At 46.9% G+C, this 24,092-nt stretch overlaps 1 protein-coding gene across 1 annotated transcript in view; it reads right to left on the bottom strand.

Annotated features, from left to right (window-relative positions):
- Positions 1-24,092, bottom strand: part of CHCHD3 (coiled-coil-helix-coiled-coil-helix domain containing 3) — a 332,230-nt gene that overhangs the window by 221,033 nt on the left and 87,105 nt on the right. The window contains exon 4 of the mRNA XM_048501477.1: positions 6,728-6,872. Coding sequence (XP_048357434.1) covers positions 6,728-6,872 — 145 coding nt within the window. The remainder of the gene's footprint in view (positions 1-6,727; positions 6,873-24,092) is intronic.

Below are 24,092 nucleotides of genomic sequence, written 5' to 3'. Positions count from 1 at the left end.
ACTTGGAATGGCATTCCCCCCCGACTGTGCTCCATAACAACTGGTATGAACAGGCACGTTGCCTCTGGTACTAGGGGGAGTAGATATCCACCCTGCTTAGAACATAAGAACTAGCCTGCTGGATCAGACCAGAGTCCATCTAGTCCAGCATTCTGCTACTCGCAGTGGCCCACCAGGGGCCTTTGGGAGCTCACAGGAAGGATGTGAAAGCAATGGCCTTCTGCTGCTGCTGCTGCTCCTGAGCACCTGGTCTGCTAAGGCATTTGCAATCTCAGATCAAGGAGGATCAAGATTGGTAGCCATAGATCGACTTCTCCTCCATAATTCCGTCCAAGCCCTTTTTAAAGCTATCCAGGTTAGTGGCCATCACCACCTCCTGTGGCAGCATATTAGATATCCACCATGATATCCATTAGATATCCATCATGGCTTAGATATCCATCATGGCCGAAGGTGTGGAAAGAAGTCAAATGCCTTGCAAAAAGTCAAAAATCACAACAGAGGCACACCAGGCAGGGCATGGAAAATGGAAGAATCAAAAGCCAGATTTTTGGCTTAGCACCCTCGGGGGCTTTTTTCTCTCTCCATAACATACAGCAGCTTGTCTCCTAGCAACAGAGCAAATAGATCGGCAGTTTCAATACAAGTGAACAGCTTTCGAGAAGACCTCGGAGGACATCTAGTACAACACCTTGCTCAGTGCAAAAAACTAAAGCATCCCTGGCAGATAGCTGCTCGACACCTGACTTCAGGCCTCCAGAGAGGGAAAGCCAACTTGATCAGGTATGTGATGAGAATGAGCGCATTGTTTTACAGGTGGACTGGTTCTAGGGAGGAGGCTGCCACACATTCTGAAGCCACGTGTCAGGTCTTGGGCCAAGGATCTCACGTGTCAGGTCTTGGGCCAAGGATTTGGAATATGCTGCCACAGGAGGTGGTGATGGCCACTAACCTGGATAGCTTTAAAAGGGGCTTGGACAGATTTATGGAGGAGAAGTCGACCTATGGCTACCAATCTTGATCCTCCTTGATCTGAGATTGCAAATGCCTTAGCAGACCAGGTGCTCGGGAGCAACAGCCGCAGAAGGCCATTGCTTTCACATCCTGCACGTGAGCTCCCAAAGGCACCTGGTGGGCCACTGCAAGTAGCAGAGTGCTGGACTAGATGGACTCTGGTCTGATCCAGCTGGCTTGTTCTTATGTTCTTCTTATGTTCTTATGATCAATAAGCAGACTCTAGATATGGGATCAGAAGTCTTTTTTGGGTTGGCATCAAGGATTCGGCTTCAGAAAGCCCCTTCTGCCGATTCTGGCTTTTACAGTCATATTTATTCCCCTTTGACTCTCCTAGATTCCTCTCTCCCGTCTAGACTGTGAGAAAACAAGATGTGGAAGACTTTGTTTTTGAAGACAAGTATCCCAAGGACAGAACGGTCCATTGGTTCACTTACCGTGAAGGGGCCTTCTCTTGGAAGGCAGAAAGGCATCTTGGTGTGTTCCTCTTGCTCCTTGTCTCTGTCTTCTTCATTGTACGTGAGTATGGACCGGCTAGCATTTTGTTGGCTGTGGGGGCCAGTCTCTTCCTGGAAGCCCTAGAGGCTTCTGCCGCCGAGTGGAGAAAATATCCCTTAGGGGGAGAGAAACGCTGGGCGGCCATCTTAAGATTAAGGGTCTCTTTTGGCGGGAAGGGGGGGGAGGGTGACGTGGCCTATCTAACCCCAATTACCCTTCTACTCCCGTACAATGAAGAAGACAGAGACAAGGAGCAAAAGGAACACACTAAGATGCCTTTCGCCTCCAAGAGAACAGTGGTTGCCCCCTGCCCTGCGGCCTCCATTCCTCCCTCCGGAGCACCGTGCAGGGTTCGCCTAGTTATCTACATTGCTAAGCACACAGAAACAGAACAAAGGGCCATTAACACAAGGCAGGTGTAGGTACGTAGGAGGCCAGCACCTGCACCCCCACCCCAGCGGAACCGATTTCCTTAGCCTAGGTGTGCGCCTCGATGCCTGAGGGCAGGAGGGGGCAGACGCCACTCCTGACACCAAGTCAGACTGGAGCGGTTTGCGATTTTCTCTGTTGCCCTCCTTTCTTCCCCAGCCTTTTGGCGCCTTCTGCACTTCAGAGGATTTTTGTTGAATGAACCGGGTGCAGCCAAAATAATTGAAATATTAGAATGAATTGTTGGGTGGACACGCTTTTCAGTTCTATCTGGGTCAAATGTCATCTCTCCCAGTGGCTCTCAACTCGGGGTACGTGCCAGAGCGTTTGGGGGTACCCGAAAAAAATTACGTAATGCGTTTGCTAATTTGGGGGTACAGTTTTAGGGAAATGGGTTGCCAAGGAGTGTGTGGATGAAAAAAGGGCAGGGACCATAGTTCTAGATTAAGGGTCTGCAACCTGCAGCTCTCCAGATGTTCATGGACTACAAATCCCATCAGTCCCTGCCAACATGGATGGAAACTGTAGTCCATGAACATCTGGAGAGCCGCAGGTTGCAGACCCCTGTTCTAGATCATTTCTCCTTTCTTTTTACCTCCATCTTACAACTTTCTCTGGCCCATCCTTCCATTCTTCTCTAAAATTCTCCCTCATTGTCCTTCATCAAAAATACCTCATCTTTCCTTTGTGAAATCCTAATATGGCTCAAAGTGAAAACCCTTATTACAATTAATTCCCTGTTTTCTAAAACTGAACTGTTAACATTTTTAGGATCTCTCTTTTAGTAATATCCAAGGGTTCAGACGGGAAGCAGCTTGTACGGCCACATCTTTCATTTTCGACTTTGTTCCTTAAATGTATTGTCGAAGGCTTTGTTCCTTAAACTTCGCACTTTATGATTTCATCTTAAAAGTTGAAGAATTGAACCAACATATATCTTGGTTTAATATTTTGTCAAGTATTGGTGACCTTTTTCTTCAAAAGGTTGGCCATATAACAATATAGTGAGTGTCTGCTTCTATATTTGAGAACAGATTCTCAAATTTTGGAGATTCTCAAAAGTCTGGAGAGGAGACATCTGAGGGTGGATATGATTGAAGTCTATAAAATTATGCATGGGGTAGAAAATGTTGACAGAGAGACATTTTTCTCTCTTTCTCACAATACTAGAACCAGGGGGCATTCATTGAAAATGCTGGGAGGAAGAATTAGGACTAATCAAAGGAAACACTTCTTCACGCAACGTGTGATTGGTGTTTGGAATATGCTGCCACAGGAGGTGGTGATGGCCACTACCCTGGATAGCTTTAAAAAGGGCTTGGACAGATTTATGGAGGAGAAGTCGATCTATGGCTCCCAATCTTGATCCTCCTTGATCTGAGATTGCAAATGCCTTAGCAGACCAAGTGCTCAGGAGCAGCAGCAGCAGCAGAAGGCCATTGCTTTCACCTCCTGCATGTGAGCTCCCAAAGGCACCTGGTGGGCCACTGCGAGTAGCAGAGAGCTGGACTAGATGGACTCTGGTCTGATCCAGCAGACTCTTTCTTATGTTCTTAGATATTCAACAAAACTGCATGTATCTTCATTAATAAGTCTTTCTTCTAACAATTACATTGTTCTTCCCAAGTATATTATGCAATGCTGACATTAGATGCAAATTCCTCCCCCTCGCTGCATTCAGTGCGTTCTTTAGCTTTTCTGATTCCCGCTCTTGACTTTCAAGTTTGTTAATTAGTTCTTTCGATCCACTAGTTTGCACACATATTTCATTTTTTTCCAAATCTCTGTCACAGTCTATTAAGCTGTTTTCTATTACCAAAAGCCGATTTTCTAGTCTGTTTTCTTCTTCCTCCTACAGGTTCCTCGTTGACCTTTTGCTGGAAAGTATAGACTTTTGTTTGCTCTCTTGCTGTGTGTCAGTCAGGCCACTCCAGAGGGGAAGGGTGAATTGACTGTCAGATGTGGGGCGGGTCCACGCCACCGTATTTGCCCCCTCTGCCTGCACAAGAGGCACCCTTGCCAGCAGAGGGGGCAAAGACGCCAGCAACTGGGTGCTCCGCAGCTCTGTGACGACAAAACCCAGGCGTTGGCACCACTGCAGAGCTATGCTGACATCCTAGCAGATGGCAGCGGTGGTGGGGTTGGAAAGAACAGGGCGTTCCCAGGGGTGGAGCTGTCCGTAGCCCAGGCCTTGGAATTATGCCACCCAAAAGGGTGGTGTAACTTCATTCTATGGAGGCAGTGGTGGGATCCAAAAATTTTAGTAACAGTAACAAAAAATTTAGTAACAGTAAAATTTTAGTAACATGGTGGTGGGATTCAAACTGTGGCGTAGCACCAATGGGGCTGGGTAGGGCACGGCAGGGGCATGGCCAGGCATTTCGGGGGCAGGGCATTTCTGGGCGGGGCTGTGGCAAGGACGCAGCCACTGCGCCGGTCCTTGGGTGGGAAACGAATGCACGCAGGCGCAGGCTGCCACGCACGCCGGTGCACCTCCTGCTAGACTGCTTCAAGTTCTGCGCGCTACTGCTGAGAGGAGGGGTGTAACTAGGGCAAAAATCACGTGGCAAAATCACCAATTAGTAACCCCCTCTCGGCACACGCAAATGACCTACTCTCGGGAACCTGTGAGAAACTGCTGGATCCCACTTCTGTATGGAGGGCTTTCGGGTGGCCTGGTCTTTTATTTTTTTTCTTTGCTGCACCCTATGCAGCCTGAAAGACCTTGAGAGGTGGCACCGTGGAGGAGCTGTCCCCTGCCACAGAGGCCTCTGGATTGGGCTGCCTGCCCACGCTATTCCTGATTTTGCCTACTTTTTAAAAATTAGATTCTTCTTCTGACTGTTCATTGCTTTCTTTTTTAAGACTTCAGATTTTGAATGCAGAAGGGGAAAAAAAGATACACCGAAGTTAACCATCTCCAAGTGATAGTATTGCACAACAAAGGGGAAAACACATCTTCTCAAAAAACTTATTTAAAAATCTTGCACGGTTCTTGTGCAACCCCATAAAAGGAGTAAAAGAGTCTCTTCAGAAGTTTGGGTGCTGTGTGGTTTCCGGGCTGTCTTGCCGTGTTCTAGCAGCATTCTCTCCTGGCGTTTCGCTTGCATCTGTGGCTGGCACCTTCAGAGGATCTGATGTTGGGAAAGCAAGCGGAGTATATATACCTGTTGGAGTGTCGATTCGATTTCGAATACCTTTAATGGCATATAAATTGTTTAAGATTAACTTAGCAAGATAATAACAGCCTTTACAACTTTACACTGTTGGAGTGTCCAGGGTGGGTGAAGAAACATTGTCTTCTTTGTTACACACAATGTTTCTTCACCCACCCTGGACACTCCAACAGGTATATATACTCCACTTGCTTTCCCAACATCAGATCCTCTGAAGATGCCAGCCACAGATGCAGGCGAAACGTCAGGAGAGAATGCTGCTAGAACACGGCCATACAGCCCGGAAACCACACAGCACCCAAGTGATTCCGGCCGTGAAAGCCTTCGACAATACATTCTTCAGAAGTTATCTGCCACTGTCAATAGAGTAGCATTTAGAAATCTTACACAACTAATATTACGCAGACACAAAAAGAAGGATAACTTTTTTTAAAAAAAAATCAAAGTTCCATAGTCAACAAGTAAACAATTTTTAGATATCTTGTAAGGTTGGTATTACACTGCCCCAATAAAGAGAGAAATTCATCAGTCAGTCAATATCATTATTTAGAAAAACTTCAAGACTAATACTGTATTATCCCACAGAAAAACAGAACAATTAACCTATTTTAGTCTATATGTCCAGTTAAAGAGATTTAAACACGCAATAAATTTTCCACAATCTCTACATGAAGTTTTTAAAAGCATTTATTAAAATACCAGTTTAGAAAGGGTCTTCTTTGTCATGCCATAAGGAATCAGGACCCGGATCTGGGATCAGCGCCTACAAGAGTGGAAAGCTGTTGTGGAGCTTCGCGGGCTGTATGGCCATATTCTAGCAGCATTCTCATCTGACGTTTCGCCTGCATCTGAAGAGAATGCTGCTAGAACACGGCCCTACAGCCCAGAAACCACACGGCACCCCAGTGATTCCGGCCGTGAAAGCCTTTGACAATACAGTCCTACAAGTGTTTTGCCTTCCTCTGTGCTTAGAGAAAGGGTTACTGGGGAAGAGAGGATAACATAGTTGTGAGTTTCCAGCATTGTGCAGGGGGTTGGACTAGATGACCCTAGAGGCCCCTTCCAGATCGACGTTTCTATGTTTCTCATGTGGGACACTACAACTTCATACATAGTCCCTTAATTTCAGACCACCAAGAGAAGTAAACCCACGGAGGAGAGTCAACGATTCCATTAAATATCAACCCCCTCCCCCAAAAGTGCAACTAAGCACGTCTTTCAAATCTCCTTCCGAAAGAGGAGAAGACGTAAACTTGTACACAAGGCCATTTCTTCATCTTCGCACCAAACCCCATCTGAAGCTGAAAAAGCAGGCAGCTGATCTTGAGAGTCCGTCGCTCACTGCCCGCTCATTGTTGCTCAGACGCACTCCGGGACTACTTTGGGCTATTAAAAGGGGGATCTCTGTGAAATGTCCAAAAAAAACCCTCACCCACAATAGCAATGACTTCCACACTCCATCTCCAACGCAAGTCCACCCTTCCCTAACCCTAACCCTGCAGATCAAGTCTACCCTTCCCTAACCCTAACCCTAAACCTAACCCTAACCCTGCAGATCACGATCATCTGCTCACAGCGTTCCTGTCTTGGAAGCCCACCGCAGAACTCACCAAAATCTGCGCCTTCATGCGCTCCTCTTCGTTTACAGCCCTCTCCCTAAAAAGGGCTCTGGCCAAATGATCGTTGGAGGCGGCCCGTTCTCGCTCGAGGACTTTGCTGATTTCATCCCGCGAGTGCCTTTCGCCTTGTTTCAACCTGCGGGGGAGGGAGAAGAGACACGAAGCTGAACGACGTAGGCAAAGACGACGTATACCTCAGACGGGCCAAATCGAATGCACTACAACCGGATGGGATGTTTGCAGGAGACCGTAAGGTGTTTGTTTCAGGGAGGGCCAACACAGAGATGTGTAGGGAGGCATACCTAACTAGCACCCCATAAAGCACCCAACAATTCTATGAGAGAGACATAATTACCAACCTAGAAGTAATGACCAACCTAGGAGCAGCAGTGGCATAGGAGGTTAAGAGCTCGTGTATCTAATCTGGAGGAACCAGGTTTGATTCCCAGCTCTGCCGCCTGAGCTGTGGAGGCTTATCTGGGGAATTCAGATTAGCCTGTGCACTCCCACACACGCCAGCTGGGTGACCTTGGGCTAGTCACAGCTTCTCGGAGCTCTCTCAGCCCCACCTACCTCACAGGGTGTTTGTTGTGAGGGGGGAAGGGCAAGGAGATTGTAAGCCCCTTTGAGTCTCCTGCAGGGATATAAATCCAAGCTCTTCTTCTTCTTCTAGATGCCTTTCCAAAGCATGAATTCCAGGTTTTACTTCAAGCATCACACCTGAAGTCTCCCACAACTAATTTGATTTCAACTTCCCAGCACTGCATTCAGATATTAAATGATTATGACTATAAAAACCCTGTTCCTTAGAAAGACAAAATGCATTATTAAAACTCCTTCACTCGCACATCAAAAATAAGCGGGAAACCTTCATCCAATGCCATTTCTCGTTAAAAGGTAAATCCATTTATGTTTCATTGCCTATCCACGGTCTCTAAAATATTTAAATGTTGCTTCTCCATTGGTTGCTATCTGACCAAACTAAGAAAACTGTGTATAGGAAATGTACAAAAAAAAGGCTACAAAAAATATTCTATTACAATAGACTAAATAAGGCACAGAGGGAGCAAGATCAAGGAAAGCAGGGAATAAGCAAGCAAGGAAAACAATGTTTATTATTCATTTATTTCAAACATTTATTAGCCACCTTCCCAATCGCACAGCTCAAGATGGCTTACAATGTAAATAAAGCAACAATTATGGGAAAAAACCACATAAAAGACTACAATTAAGATCTCAGTTAGGACTGCCAATAAATAAAAACTAAAATTAGTCAAATGCGGTCCTCAATCAAACTCTTCGTCTGTCTCCTAATGATTGAAAGTGAGGGCATTAGGTGCACCTCCTGAGGAAGTTGTTCCATAATTGTGGGGCTACCAAAGAAAAGGCCCTATCTCGGGTGCCCACCAAGGGAGCTGTTTTGATTGGTAAGATAGTCAGGAGGGCCTCTCCCCATGATCTGAATTCCAGGGAAGGAACATTTGGGAGAAGAACGAATTTCAGAGACCCCAATCCCAGGGCACGTAGGGCTTTAGATGCAGAGGCATATCTAGGGAAAATGTAGTCTGGTGCAAAATCTGAGTTTTCTGCCCCCCCGCCCCCCCAATATATGGCAAGGATGAGCTGGCTTTGCCTACTTTATCAGCACAAATTTTGGTATAGTGGCTAACTCATAATCAGTCGTCTTGAGAATATGTCCATGAGATGCTCCCCTACCACGACCAAACAACATTTTTTTGCACCAGGTCTTGAAGTCAGTGTATGGACCTGGAAGAAGGAGGGGGAAGGGTGTGGGAGGCAATTGTCTGCCCCCCATGTGACTAAATTGTCACAGCCCGGGGATATTTGACTCCATATGTCCCCCTGGACAGTACACCCCTGTTTAGACAGGTTCCTAAGTTACAAGCAGCAGCTCATTGGCAGAATGTCCAGGAGCAGGAACATCCAATGGACGGTTTTCTATATAGAACCTTAACCAATCAGGAAGCCAGGATGGGAGCCAAATTAAGAACTGATAAGAAATAGCTGAAACTCAGAAGATTGTATTGTCGAAGGCTTTCACGGCCGGAATCACTTGGGAGCTGTGTGGTTTCCGGGCTGTTTGGCCGTGTTCTAGCAGCATTCTCTCCTGACTTTTCGCCTGCATCTGTGGCTGGCATCAGATGCCAGCCACAAATGCAGGCGAAACGTCAGGAGAGAATGCTGCTAGAACACGGCCATACAGCCCGGAAACCACACAGCACCCAAATCAGAAGATTGTGCTGCTTACAATATAGGCCAGTGGTGACAAACCTTTGGCACTCCAGATGTTATGGACTACAATTCCCATCAGCCCTTGCCAGCATCGCCAATTGGCCATACTGGCAGGGGCTGATGGGATTTGTAGTCCATAACATCTGGAGTGCCAAAGGTTCGCCATGACGGATATAGGCTAACAATTCTTCTATGTTTACTGATCAAATTCTGCCTAGATTGGAAAGCTATGAAACAGTGACTGTTCATGCCGCACAGTGAACATCCCAGCCACCCTGCAATATTAGCATATTTCCTTGCTTAAGCTTTACGTTTTGAGACGCATTCATCCTATATTCATCCTAACATTATATTTCATAAGAAGCAAGCCCGTTCGGGTATATTGTCTGCCACAAAGCACCGGTTCGGCAGACAGCCGCAAAAAAAAAAGCTGTCCAAACTAATGAAATCATTAAGGAAATACCTGCAGTTTTAACTCAGCACATTTTATTCAGGGATTGAAATATATATTAAATAATGTAGCTAATAAAATACACCTGCTTTATGGAAGTTCTCATGCTGAGCATAAAGTCAACATCTAAAAGTTGGCCGCCGGTAACAGAATATCAAACGCGGCTCTTCAAACGGGCTTTGGAAATTGCAGCGGGGACGGGGTTTCAGAGCATTCGCCGCTTTTGTGAGTTACCGAGGGAGCTTCAGAGAACAAATCGTAAAGTCTAGGGTCACTTTGTGAAAGGTGACCCCCCCCCCCTTCACCTTCCATCATCGAGCTTTATATACTTCCCCAAGGAAATGGGTGGAGCTTGGGGGTAGTGGTGGGGAAAGCACATAGACAATAACAATTTGAATTGCCTTTGTGCTCCACATACAGCCCTCCGGAATACGAACCAAAGGGGAGTTTTTATCAAGTATATTAAGCAGCATCTTCAATTAGCCAAAGAGAAAGCGAGATTATGCAGACACGGACCAAACTCCATTAAGAGTGATTTCCCAAGAACCTCTAAACGATCCAAACCGAAATCAAATCTATTTCACAATCAATGACGCAGAAAAAGGGAAGGCCGAAGCGTCTCACGCTAATGCAGGGCTGGCAAAGAAAAAAGATAATCCAATGCGGTAAGCTGGGGAGCTAAAGAGAAGGGGGGGGAGAAAGAATGAGCTGGCTTTGCCTACTTTATCAGCACAAATTTTGGTACAAGCGGCTAACTCATAATCAGTCGTCTTGAGAATATGTCCAGGAAATGCTTTCAGCAACAAAGCAAAATTCTTCAGAACATGCAGAATAATGCACTTTTAATCCACTTTCACAACTCTTTGCAAGTGGATTCTGCTATCTCGCACAGCTGCAAATTGGACTGAAAGTGGATTGAAAGTGCATTCCCCTCCCCTCTGTCTCCCCGGCCATGCTTCCTTTATCACATGGGTGGGGTCCCTTTTGGGGGGCATCCCGTGTCACGAGGCCTGTCTGATGCTGCCGTCTGCCATCCCTTATGCTTCTGTGGACCAGGTAAGTCTCCATTCTGGGCCGGCTGGGCCTTATCCCGGCCAGCGCAGGAGTCCAGGACACGGCCCCGGACATCTATCGCTTGACCGTGCTTAAGAAAAAACAACTGGGGCTGAACACTATTGCCTGCAAAGTCTTGACGTGAACTATTGTCGGAAGGACGCTTCTTCCAGTGAGATAAGTGGAGGGGAGGATCAGAGGAAGACCGAGGCGTGAGCCTCAAGTTCATAACAAAGTTAAATGCCCAGGCTTTTTATGTTCAAACAGGAGCCAGAAGATCAGAGACGCGCATTAGCAAATGAGGCTCATTCAAGACCTCACAATAGAGCAGCGATGGCGAACCTTTTCGAGACCGAGTGCCCAAACTGCAACCCAAAACCCACTTATTTATCGCAAAGTGCCAACGCGGCAATTTAACCTGAATACTGAGGTTTTAGTTTAGGAAAAATGGTTGGCTCCGAGGAGTGCGTTAGTCAGGAGTAAGCTTGGTGGTAGCTGGTGGCTTTGCTTTGGAGCAACCGTGCAACTCTTCCAATGGGTGAATCATGACCCTAGGAGGGTTTACTCAGAAGCAAGCCCCGTTGCCAGCAATCAAGCTTACTCCCAGGTAAAGGATCACACTTTAGTTCTTCGCATGAAAATCAGTGGGTTTTAACAGCGCTTAACGGGGTCACCTACACTGCTTCCCCAAAACTAGGTCTTAGGTTAATGCTAAGAATCGAGCCCAGTGGCCCAGGCAAGCCTAGATGTGAGGGGGGCACTCTATGCGTGCCCACAGAAAGGGCTCTGAGTGCCACCTCTGGCACCCGTACCATAGGTTCGCCACCACTGCAATAGAGTCTCAGAAAGAAAGCCGTGTCTTTTCTCCCAGGCTCTTCTTCCAGAGCAAAAATAGTTTCAAGCTAACTTAGGACATTTTGCAACTCCCCTGGAGCACATCCCCACACCGTGACAACGGCGGCGGAGTTTTTATTTTTATTTACTCAAGAACTGCGCACAAATATCCCAGGCTCATTTAGATTCACCAGACTTTCAGTGCAAAGCCATACATCTCAGAGTAGGAACATAAGAACATAAGAACATAAGAACAAGCCAGCTGGATCAGACCAAAGTCCATCTAGTCCAGCTCTCTGCTACTCGCAGTGGCCCACCAGGTGCCTTTGGGAGCTCACATGTAGGATGTGAACGCAATGGCCTTCTGCGGCTGTTGCTCCCGATCACCTGGTCTGTTAAGGCATTTGCAATCTCAGATCAAAGAGGATCAAGATTGGTAGCCATAAATCGACTTCTCCTCCATAAATCTGTCCAAGCCCCTTTTAAAGCTATCCAGGTTAGTGGCCATCACCACCTCCTGTGGCAGCATATTCCAAACACCAATCACACGTTGCGTGAAGAAGTGTTTCCTTTTATTAGTCCTTTTATTAGGAAGATGGGGCCATTTGCATTATATAATTGCCAAGGCTTGAAGGGGCTTAATGAAACAAACACAAGTCAGCACAGCCTTACGAGCGCAAACCTTCGCGTGCATCAACTTACAGCGGTTTTCTCTGAAGGCTTTATTGGCGTTCGGCATGCGCCGCAATTGGAAGAGCGTGTGCGTGCGCACACACTCCGGCCGAATCCCAAACCACACATTTTAATATTCAAAAAACAATTGGGAGAACTTATATTTACATGTAAGAACATAAGAACATAAGAACACAAGAACAAGCCAGGTAGATCAGACCAGAGTCCATCTAGTCCAGCTCTCTGCTACTCGCAGTGGCCCACCAGGTGCCTTTGGGAGCTCACAGGCAGGAGGTGAAAGCAATGGCCTTAAGAACATAAGAACAAGCCAGCTGAATCAGACCAGAGTCCATCTAGTTCAGCATTCTGCTACTCGCAGTGGCCCACCAGGTGCCTTTTTTTTGGAGCCTTCATGCGTGCGTAGGATGTGGAAAGCAATGGCTCTTCATGCTGCCAAGCTCGCTCCCTGAGCACCTGGTCTGCTAAGGCATTTGCAATCTCAGATCAAGGAGGATCAAGATGGGTAGCCATAGATCGACTTCTCCTCCATCAATCTGTCCAAGCCCTTTTTAAAGCTGTCCAGGTTAGTGGCCATCACCACCTCCTGTGGCAGCATATTCCAAACACCAATCACACGTTGCGTGAAGAAGTGTTTCCTTTTATTAGTCCTAATTCTTCCCCCCAGCATTTTCAATGGATGCCCCCTGGTTCTAGTACTGTGAGAAAGAGAGAAAAAAATGTAAGGCTACCTCGGCTCTAAAATGAAGTCGCGCAGCTCACACAATTGAATGGTGAACGCTGGAAACGGCCATCAATATGCAGTCAACTTGGGGTGACACCAAAGGATTTTCATCGGAGGAAAATTTCCTGGTGGTCCCTAGCCCAAAAGATATCCAGCTGGCCGCTATGAGGGCAGGGCCTTTACGGCCTTGGCCCCTTCCCAGTGGAGCAGGCACCCCAGGGAGAACAGATCCTACGAGACTTGGGCCTCTTCCGCACACACAAAACAATGCGTTTTCAAACCACTTTCACATCTATTTGCAAGTGGATTTTGCCGTTCCGCACAGCTTCAAAGAGCACTGAAAGCAGTTTGAAAGTGCGTTATTCTGCATGTGTGGAATGAGCCTTGGATTGTTTCCACAGGGTCTGTAAAACGGAGCTGTTCCGCGAGGCTTTTACATCTGGCCAGCTGGGTCTCAACTAAAGCAATCTTATCACTAGTGGCCTCCCGAGTACATATAAGGGGTCGGGTCGTCGCCATCTATTGTACCTGTTTTTCATGATGTTTATGCTGGTTGTGTTTTTATGGTTTTTATGCCGTACTGTTTTATATGATTGTTGTTCGCCATCCTGAGCCCTGCTGGAAAGGGCGGGTTATAAATCGAAAAATAAATAAGTAACTGCTGCTATAGTTTTAAGGTTTGTATTATTTTAATTGGGGCTATTCGATTTGTTTTATTTTGTTGTTATTTCTTGTTGTACACCGCCCTGAGCCCTCCGGGGGTAGGGCGGTTTATCAAATCGAATAAATAAATAAGTAATTTTTCAAAGATTGCTATTGCCTGCCTCTGAATAGGAACCATGGATTTGCTTGGGGGTCTCACTAACCAAAGCTCACCTTGCTTAGTTTCTGAGGTCTGATGAGAACCAACCGGCCTGTGCCGCTAATCACTCCTTACTGTAGGTGGTGGTTTCCTATGGAGTCAGCCTAGGATGTTCATTAAGCGGGACTACAATTCCCAATTGGGCACATGCTGGCAGGGGCTGGATGGGGAATCTGTAGTCCTATGGAACATCTTTGGAGAGCTCGTGAAGGTTTGCCACCACTGCCCTAGGCCCATCAATGCCAATACTGCCTCCTCAGACTGGCAGCCGCTCTCTGAGGTCTCAGCGGAGGGTCATTCACGTCACCTACTTCCTGATCCTATTAGTGGAGATGCCAGAGACCGACCCTGAAACCCTGCATTCAAAGCAAGTGCTCTGCCACTGAACTGCGGCCGGTCTCCTGTTCCAAAAATTTGTGGCATGGACCATTCACATTTGACGAACTTAGTTTGGCCTATGCACAGGCGCATGCATCCAAGTATTAAAAGCTGATTAAGAAGTTTGCCCAGCTCAACAACACAACACAAGCCTTTATTGGCATATAAAAAAGTTTGCCCAGCGAAAGCAGGTACAGTGAGAGATGACAGAATACTGACATTTTTTCATGGAATGGCCCAGAACCAGGAGCTTGATATTCATTCATCCATCCATCCATCCATCCATCCATCCATCCATCCATCCATCCATCCATCCATCCATCCATCCATCCATCCATCCATCCATCCATCCATTTGTGATGTAGCGGTTAAAACATGGCGGACTCTAATCCAGAGAACCAGTTTAATCCCCCCCCCTCCTCCCTGTGAGCGGTGGATTCTTATCTGGTGAACTGGTTTTGTTTCCCCACTTCTCCACACGAAGCCTGCTGGGTGATCTTGGCTCTGATCCCAGAAGTTTCAGTGTTCCTGGCCCTCCTCCCCAATTGCAGCATGGTTGAGGCTGTGCCTGCCATGCCCCGCTCTCTAAGGCTGCCGGGGGCTGTTGACTGCAGCTTGGCTAGGGCTGTGCAGCCTCCACCCTGTTTCTTGGAACTGCTGAGGCTTTCTCTTGCAGCTCAAGCTCTCCTGCCATTTATCTGCTATTCCTTCTTGCTGCTGGCTTCCTGGAGGTCCTTGCTCTTTGTGGTTATTCCAGGGGCAGGGCTGTCAGTTGTGGAGTGCTCCAGGGTCCCTGGGTGGACATTTGTGGCAAGGAAAGGGGTGGAACAGACTGCTAGGTGCCAGGAGGCAGCCCTGTCCCTGGACAGACCACTACTGTCTATTGTAGTCAATGACAGCAGCACTCAGGCTGAAATCTTCCACATCATTACTGCTGGATACTTTAACTGGCAGGAGAGCTTGAGCTGCAAGAGAAAGCCTCAGCAGTTCCAAGAAACAGGGTGGAGGCTGCACAGCCCTAACCAAGCTGCAATCAACAGCCCTCGGCAGTCTTAGAGAGCGGGGCATGGCAGGCAGGTGTCTGAAGCTCTGACCTTCGGCATGCCATGCAGATGCTTGACTACTGAGTCACGACCAGTGGTGGAATCCAAAAATTTTAGTAACAGGTTCCCATGGTGGTGGGATTCAAACTGGCGTAGCGCCAATGGGGCTGGGCGGGGCACGATGGGGGCGTGGCCAGGCATTCCGAGGGCAGGGCCTTCCTGGGTGGGGCTGTGGCAAGGACGCAGCCATTGCGCCGGTCCTTGGGCGGGAAATGAATGCACACAGGCGCAGGCTGCCATGCACGCCGGTGCACCTCCTGCTAGACTGCTTCAAGTTCTGCGCGCTACTGCTGAGAGGAGGGGCGTAACTAAGGCAAAAATCACGGGGCAAAATCACCGATTAGTAACCCCCTCTCGGCACACACAAATAATTAGTAACCTACTCTCGGGAACCTGGGAGAACCTGCTGGATCCCACCTCTGGTCACGACCCCTCCCCACTGGAGTCAGTGTAGTAACTTATCCACCACTCTGGCAGCCACCACTTCTCCTCAAAATTTACAAACAAGAGGAATTGTTGAAGGCTGTTATAAAGGGCTGGGTGGTGGTCCCTATGCTAGTCAGCTCATGATCCAACACACGGACATATTCAGTCAAAACATTTTACAAACTGATGTGTAGGTCCTGGATTCCTGCTCGAAACGTTGGAAGAGCCCCAACCGTAGATGAGCTTCCGTGTAAGACCCACAGCGTTTTCCAAACTTCAAGCTTTCTGAGGCCTGGAGACCATATTGAACTGACAAAAGGTTGGTTGTTAATGATACTATAATTAGACTATGACACCATGCTGAAAGCCATCCCGCGCAGCATGAGCCATGTTAGCTAAACTAACACAATGAATAATTTAGATCTCAGTCAGCAAGGATTCGCTCTGGTAACAGCATTAGTTACCTGAACATATTGGTTTTCCAATACTCGATATTATAGCTGAAGATACTGGAAAGCACGGGGGGGAAAAGGTCTGCCACAGGTCTTGCTTTAATTGACACAAAAAAGGCCAAAGAACAAGGACTAAGGAGGCGTTCTAAGACATTTGCAGTGAGAGCACTAATATCTAACACTGCGGCTGCTGTAGCCGACGTAATTGTTCCCATGTCGGTTCATAAGAACATAAGAACAAGCCTGCTGGATCAGACCAGAGTCCATCTAGTCCAGCTCTCTGCTACTCGCAGTGGCCCACCAGGTGCCTTTGGGAGCTCACATGCAGGAGGTGAAAGCAATGGCCTTCTCCTTCTGCTGCTGCTCCCGAGCACCTGGTCTGCTAAGGCATTTGCCATCTCAGATCAAGGAGGATCAAGATTGGGAGCCAGAGATCGACTTCTCCTCCACAAATCTGTCCAAGCCCCTTTGAAAGCTATCCAGGTGAGTGGCCATCACCACCTCCTGTGGCAGCATATTCCAAATACCAATCACACGTTGCGTGAAGAAGTGTTTCCTTTGATTAGTCCTAATTCTTCCCCCCAGCATTTCCAATGTATGCCCAAGTGGTTCATATTTGGGTCTACAACTTGTGCCCAAGCGGTTCAACGTCTTGGTCCTTGAGGAAGCCAAAGATAGTTTTATTCAGGACTGCGGAGTTTCTTCTAACTATCAGCAGTTTTAAATGGTGATTTTAATTCGTGGGGTTTTATGCCTTTTACGTATTTTTTATGTTTTATGTTCTATTTACATGGTAAGCCCCGCAAAGTCCCTTTAGAAAGACAGCTTATAAATGTTATAAATCAGACTTTTTCATTTCAATCAGATTTTTAAATTTTAAATTAGATTTAATGCTCTTCTAAGAGGTTTCTAAAAAGTTATTTTGGGTATTTTTTTTCCATCTAGATGATATGATCACAGATGCTCAGTTTTGCAGTTCTCAAAACTGTGAAATCTGTGTCTGCAGAGATAGCATGCCTCTTCTTCACATGGAAAATGTAAAAAAAATAAATATGCAGAGTTGAGAAAAAAGACCTTAATCCCATTGTTCCTTTGGCAAATCTATTTACACCAAATCAGCTATTTGCCTCTTACGTTTCAAGAAGTTCAGTGAATAGAATAGTGTTTGGAACGGAATAGATCTGCACATGGAACTCAGTGTGAAGACAGAGGGGCAGGCAAAAAAATGAAAGTAAAACCTTTCTCTCCTATAAGGAGACTCAGGGTGGCTTACAAGCTCCTTTCCCTTCCTCTCTCCACAACAGACACCTGGTGAGGTAGGTGGGGTTGAAAGAGTTCTGAGAGAACTGTGACTAGCCCAAGGCCACCCAGAAGTAATGTAGGAGTGCGGAAACACATCTGGTTCACCAGACAAGCCTTCGCCACTCGGGTGGAGGAGTGGGGAATCAAACCTGGTTCTCCAGATGAGAATTCACCTGGTCTTAACCACCACACCACACTGGCTCCCAAGTGTAGCAGTTCATACTCCGGTGTCATAAACCTGATTTCTGCAACTCTGAGTCTGGTTATCGGAAAGAGGTCAACGGACAGGACATCTTGGGATCTCTGTCGATATAGCCTGAATGTATAGTGTTATTCTCACCCCAAACTCTATAATGCCAGAAGTCTGTAAAAGAGGCACAGTTTAGGAATATTTTAAAGAAGTTCCTATACCAGCGATGGCGAACCTTTTCGAGACCGAGTGCCCAAACTGCAACCCAAAACCCACTTATTTATCGCAAAGTGCCAACATGGCAATTTAACCTGAATACTGAGGTATTAGTTTAGAAAAATGGTTGGCTCTGAGGCGTGTGTTACTCAGGAGTAAGCTTGGTGGTAGTCAGTGGCTTTGCTTTGGAGCAACCGTGCAACTCTTCCAATGGGTGAATCATGACCCTAGGAGGGTTTACTCCGAAGCAAGCCCCATTGCCAGCAATCAAGCTTACTCCCAGGTAAAGGATCACACTTTAGCTCTTTGCATGAAAATCAGTGGGGTTTAACAGCGCTTAACAGGGTTACCTACACTGCTTCCCCAAAACAAGGTCTTAGGTTAATGCTAATAATCGAGCCCAGTGGCCCAGGCCAGCCTAGATGTGAGGGGGGCACTCTATGCGTGTCCACAGAGAGGGCTCTGAGTGCCACCTCTGGCACCCGTGCCATAGGTTCGCCACCACTGTCCTATACCTTTAAGTATGGCAGACATGCATACAGAATGTAAACACTGCGAGAAAGGAACACAGGGCCTGGTGGCCTGAATGAACCTGGAGATAGTTGTGAAATTATTCTGAGTGAATTATCTGTCACTTGAGTGAACCTCCCCAAGTGGCGAAAAAGGAATTGTGGGAGAGAATCAGGCAATTGGTCTTATATGGCTGAGAGGGAAGCACACACACGAGTAACATACTGCCCCACTAGGCCCCTCCGTTCTTCGGAGGCGGACCGGTTAGTGATCCCTGGCCCCAAAGCGATCCGGCTGGCCTCAACAAGGGCCAGGACATTTACAACCCTGGCCCTTACCTGGTGGAACAGGCTTCCAGGTGAGATCCAGGTCCTGCGGAACACAGAGACTTTCCGCAGGGCCTGCAAAACGGGCCTCTTCCGCCAGGCATTTGGCCAGTTGGGAGAACATCGGATATTCGCTACAAATAACGTCTAACCTCCCGTGGGCGCAGAAAGAGAGGGAAGGGGAAAAGAAAAATTCTGATGCCATCAACAAAATATGTTTTTTAACTTCTGTGTGGGTGGGATGTTTTAGTAGTTTGGTAGCTGTTACTGTTTTAATGCAATGATGGCAAACCTTTTCGAGACCGAGTGCCCAAATTGCAACCCAAAACCCACTTATTTATCGCAAAGTGCCGACACGGCTATTTAACCCGAATACTGAGGTTTTAGTTTAGAAAAACAGTTGGCTCCGAGGCATGCGTTAGTCAAGAGTAAGCTTGGTGGTAGCCGGTGGCTTTGCTTTGAAGCAACCGTGCAACTCTTCCAACAGGTGAATCGTGACTCTAGGAGGGTTTACGTAGAAGCAAGCCTCGTTGCCAGCAACCAAGCTTACTACCAGGTAAAAGATCACACTTTAGTTCTTCACATGAAAATCAGTGGGGCTTAACAGTGCTTAACAGGGTAACCTACACTGCTTTCCCAAAACTAGGTCTTGGGTTTAATGCTAATAATTGAGCCCAGTGGCCCAGGCCAGCCTAGATGTGGGGGGGGGGGGCACTCTGTTTGCATGTGCCCACAGAGAGGGCTCTGAGTGCCACCTCTGGCACCCGTGCCATAGGTTCGCCACCACTGTTTTAATGTATTTATTGATGTGAACCGCCCTGAGCCCCTTGGGGAGGGCGGTATATAAACCAAATGAATGAATGAATGAATGGATGGATGGATGGATGGATGGATGGATGGATGGATGGATGGATGGATGGATGGATGGATGGATGGATGGATGGATGGATGGATGGATGGATGGATGGATGGATGGATGGATGGATGGATGGATGGATGGATGGATGGATGGATGGATGGATGGATGGATGGATGGATGGATGGATGGATGGATGGATGGATGGATGGATGGATGGATGGATGGATGGATGGATGGATGGATGGATGGATGGATGGATGGATGAATAATGGACATTAGAATGCCCTCTGCTGTAAAGCTCGAGATCTTCAATGTGGAGTGGCCTGTGCATGCGCAGACCAATGATAAAATTATTATCCCCCAAAGAGGAGAGACTTAGGGAGCTGGGGATGTTTAGTTTGGTGAAGAGAAGGTTAAAAGATGACATGACAGCCATGTTTAGATATTTGAAGGGGTGTCATGTTGGTGAGGGAGCAAGCTTGTTTTCTGCAGAGGCTAGGACCAGGAGGGATGGGTTCAAGGTGAAGGAAAAGAGATTCCACCTAAACATCAGGAAAAAAACTTCCTAAGGGCTGTTCGACAGTGGAGTAAGGTGGAGTCTCCTCCTTTGGAGGTTTTTAAAGAGAGGCTGGATGGCCATCTGTCAGTTCTTTGATTGTGTGTTCCTGCATGGCAGGGGGTTGGACTGGATGGCCCTTGGGGTCTCTTCCAACTCTATGATTCTATGATCCTTTTGATTAGTATTGTGAGCCTCCTCTAACCAGGAGGAAAGGTAGGATACAAACGTGTTTGACAAATACAATAAATAAAAATCTGTCCCCTGTATCATCTCCTGCATGGCTGAATACTAATCCAACCTGCAGGAGACGCAAGAACCGTACTGGTGTAGGGACATTTCCCATAAGAGTAACGATAGTAAATCAGATGAAAGCCCGCCTGCATTTTCACAGCTCTTCATGATCCAGGAGTCTCTGGGGTGAAGGATGCGATTAGCATCTACTGTGCCTTCATGTAACAAGGTAGGAAGTTCCAAGATATTAAAGGGATATCAGGATCCCTTTACATTTTACAATGATGTACAGCAGATGTTTCGGCGAATATAAATACCCACCCCATCTGGCCGCCTTTGTCTCTTGAAAGGTCTTGTGGCAGAGTGCTGCTCTGGGTAATACCTCCAACTGAAAAGCACTCGACATCATGCCAGAAGACACAAAAGCAACGCGCGTGGACGGTGTAAAACACATTTGTCACTTCTCGCTCGCTTCCCGCACGCGTGACTTTCTTAATATTGTTTGACAGACTTGCGTAACATCCTAAAACGTTTTTGAACAATGCAGCTTAGGTCGCAATGCAATATTAATGAGTGAATAATGCTTCTGAAGGCCGGGCTTAATATTTAATGAGTCTGAGGGCTGCAGAAACAGAGACGGGCTGGAAATCACTGGAACTGCCCGGGACCTCAGGAAAAGGGCGACCGACTCTCGGGAAACCTTTAACCTAAATTTAAACTGGGGTACGAAGAGTACGAGAGAGTGAGAGAGAAAGAAAGGAGGAATTAGCAATGAATGCATTCACGTTTGTACAGATTTGAACTTTTTAAAGAGATGCTGGTTGGCCATCTGTCAGGAGTGCTTTGATGGTGTGTTCCTGCATTGCAGGGGGTTGGACTGGATGGCCCTTGGGGTCTCTTCCAACTCTATGATTCTATCCTCACTTGAGAATATAAAGAAAAGGTCCCCGACGGAGCACCTTCCGAAACCTTTTCCGATGCTTGCCAAGGGTCTTTTTAAAAAGTGGCCAAGGCCAGATGTGGTTTTGCCCAGCGGTGTCTCCGATTGGATGCTGGAGATCTGACCGGCTACAACACAAGGACTTGGTGCATGCGAGGAAATGTTTAAACAACACGTTCGTTTTAAAAGACACCCGGTTAAACAGATCTTCTGCCTGAAATGTTGAAGAATTATTATAAGAGTTATTTATTTATTTATTATTAAATTTATATGCCACCCCTCCCCCGAAGGGCTCTGGGCGGTGCACAACAGAATCACACAACAAGCGATAAAAACACACAAAATCCAGAATATAAATTAGATATTAACTATAAAATAAAACCCTTTAAAATACAGCGTACGGCACAAAATCGGCGCCCATTAAAATCCATGTTAAAACCCTCCCAAAGAGGGGGAGCGGCGGGTCCCAAGATGTTAGGGACCCAAGATGTAAAAGAGGATAAAGCAGAAAGTAGGAGGGGGCACCAATCAGTAGCTCCCCCCCCCCGAAAAGCCCGGTGGAACAACTCAGTCTTACAGGCCCTGCAGAACTCACCAAGATCCTGCAGGGCCCGGACAGCTGGAGGGAGAGCGTTCCGCCTGGCAGGATGAATGAGTTTGCCCCCTAACATTTTGTGGCCAACTCTGCCACTTGTGGCAGCTGCTGTACACCACTCTGTGTCAGAGTTCCAAGGGTGCCCACAGACTCAAAAAGAGTGGGAACCCCAGATTATAAAAATACTGGGTGGGGGGGAATACCTTGAGTGCCACGGCTGAAAAGCAAATAAAATATGAAAACAAATGCATAAATAAGCTAAAGGCAGCGGCTCAGCTGTTCTGCACAAGGCCAGTAGAGAAGAATGTGGGCGTTAGAAAAGTTGTCCAGTCACTGTCCCACTGGTAAATTCCTAACTCATCCCTTGCTCCTTAACTTTTTGGCAGGGATATGTCCAGAAGTGGGATCCAGCCGGTTCTCACAGGTTCCCAAGAGTAGGTTACTAATTATTTGTGTGTGACAAGAGGGGGTTACTAATTGGTGATTTTGCCATGTGATTTTTGCCTGAGTTACGCCCCTCCTCTCAGCAGTAGCGCGCAGAACTGGAAGCAGTCTAGCAGGAGGTGCACCGGTGTGCGTGGCAGTCTGCGCCTGCGTGCATCCGTTTCCTGCCCAAGGACCGGCGCAACGGCTTCGTCTTTGCCACAGCCCCGCCCAGGAATGCCCCGCCCCCAGAATGCCCGGCCACATCCCAGTCGTGCCCCGCCCAGCCCCATTGGCGCTACACCACAGTTTGAATCCCACCACCATGGGAACCTGTTACTAACACTTTTTGGATCCCACCACAGGATATGTCCAAAGTATAAAGCAGCCTTTCAATTTGCCTATCCTCCAACGGGAAGAAAGCGAAGTCTGAAACACAGCACAACTATACTCAAAAACTGAACAGCTCAGGGCTCTTCAATGACCAAGACAAGAAATCCCCCCCCCCCCCGCACGACTAAATGGCAGAATCCCAGGGACATTTGATCCCATATGTCCCCCTGGGCGGTACGCCCCTGGCTTTCAGTGCAATGAGAACATTTTTAAAGAGCCTATACTACAAACTGACATTCTACAGCAGGTGTCTAAATATCCACTCACCTGGGAGCTCAGGATGCAAGAAACTTCTCCAGAAAACCATGCAAGGAAGCTTATAAATAGGACAAGAGTCGAGGCATCACTTTTTGCATCTCCAAGTGAAGCAGCCAGCTAACAAAGTGATGTGTTGATAAACAGGATGGTAAAACTAGACAACTAGACATAAGAACAGTTTTTTCCCGAATGCCATCACTCTGTTAAACAAATAATTCCCTCGATAATGTCAAACTATTTATTATATATTTATTATATAATTACTGCACTACTTTTTTCATCATTCCTATTACCCATCTCCTCCCAATTATGACTGTATGACTATAGCCTGTGCTGACATTTCATTTTATTTTATGATTTTACATTCTATGTTTTTATTACTATTGATTGTTTCCTGATTGCTTACTAGACCTATATGACAATCATTAAGTGCTGTACCTTATGATTCTTGACAAATGTATTTTTCTTTTATGTACACTGAGAGCATATGCACCGGAGACAAATTCCTTGTGTGTCCAATCACACTTGGCCAATAAAGATTCTATTCTATTCTATTCTATTCTATTCTATTCTATTCTATTCTAAAAGTTGAAAGTGACATGGCCTTTCGTAGGCCTGTTTGCAAGACTGCATCGTGAGCGATCGAGATTTGGAGCTGCAAATTTGGAACTGCAACTTTGAAATCGAGATTTTGGAACTGAGCAAATCGCTTCCCAGGGAATTACATGGGAAACTCTCAAGATTGTGATTAATCCAGCAGACACCAGTGCAGCCTGACCTCAATGCAACTTGCTTAGGAGAGTGTCCGGCACAAGTTGAAGCAGCACAGGATAAAGGCAAAGGAAGCACGGCAGCCATCTCTTCCACTTTCACAAGAACACAAAGGATTACCATCTCATCATTACACGATAAATAAAAATGCAGACATCTCTCTTATTGAAGTTGTCCTGGTGTTTGTGAATTTCAATGGCCTCCCTGTGCAGTCTGACATAGTAAGCTTCTGAATTGTCCAGAATTTCGCTGCACGGGGAGGCCACTGAAATTCACAAACACCAGGACAACTTCAATAAGAAAGAAGAGACGTTAAAAATTAGCAAAGCCTGGCTCCCAGTACTTAAAAAATGGACTGATAACCCCACCCGCAATACAATGCGCTCAACCACACCTTTGCATAGCAAGTTCCACCCAAACACTTAATGATTGGTTCCCCACCCTGGGACATGGACAATATACCCCACTAAACTTTCCCTTCTCACTCAGACACAGTGTGAAACAGACTTTTCTCTGTGATGCACCTCTGTAGATGCCAGCCACAGATGCAGGCGAAA

Source organism: Sphaerodactylus townsendi, linkage group LG06, assembly GCF_021028975.2.
Source record: "Sphaerodactylus townsendi isolate TG3544 linkage group LG06, MPM_Stown_v2.3, whole genome shotgun sequence".
Classification (NCBI taxonomy): Eukaryota; Metazoa; Chordata; class Lepidosauria; order Squamata; family Sphaerodactylidae; genus Sphaerodactylus; species Sphaerodactylus townsendi.
The sequence above is the reverse complement of the archived record's forward strand: the minus strand, read 5'-3'. Positions and strand labels throughout refer to the sequence as shown.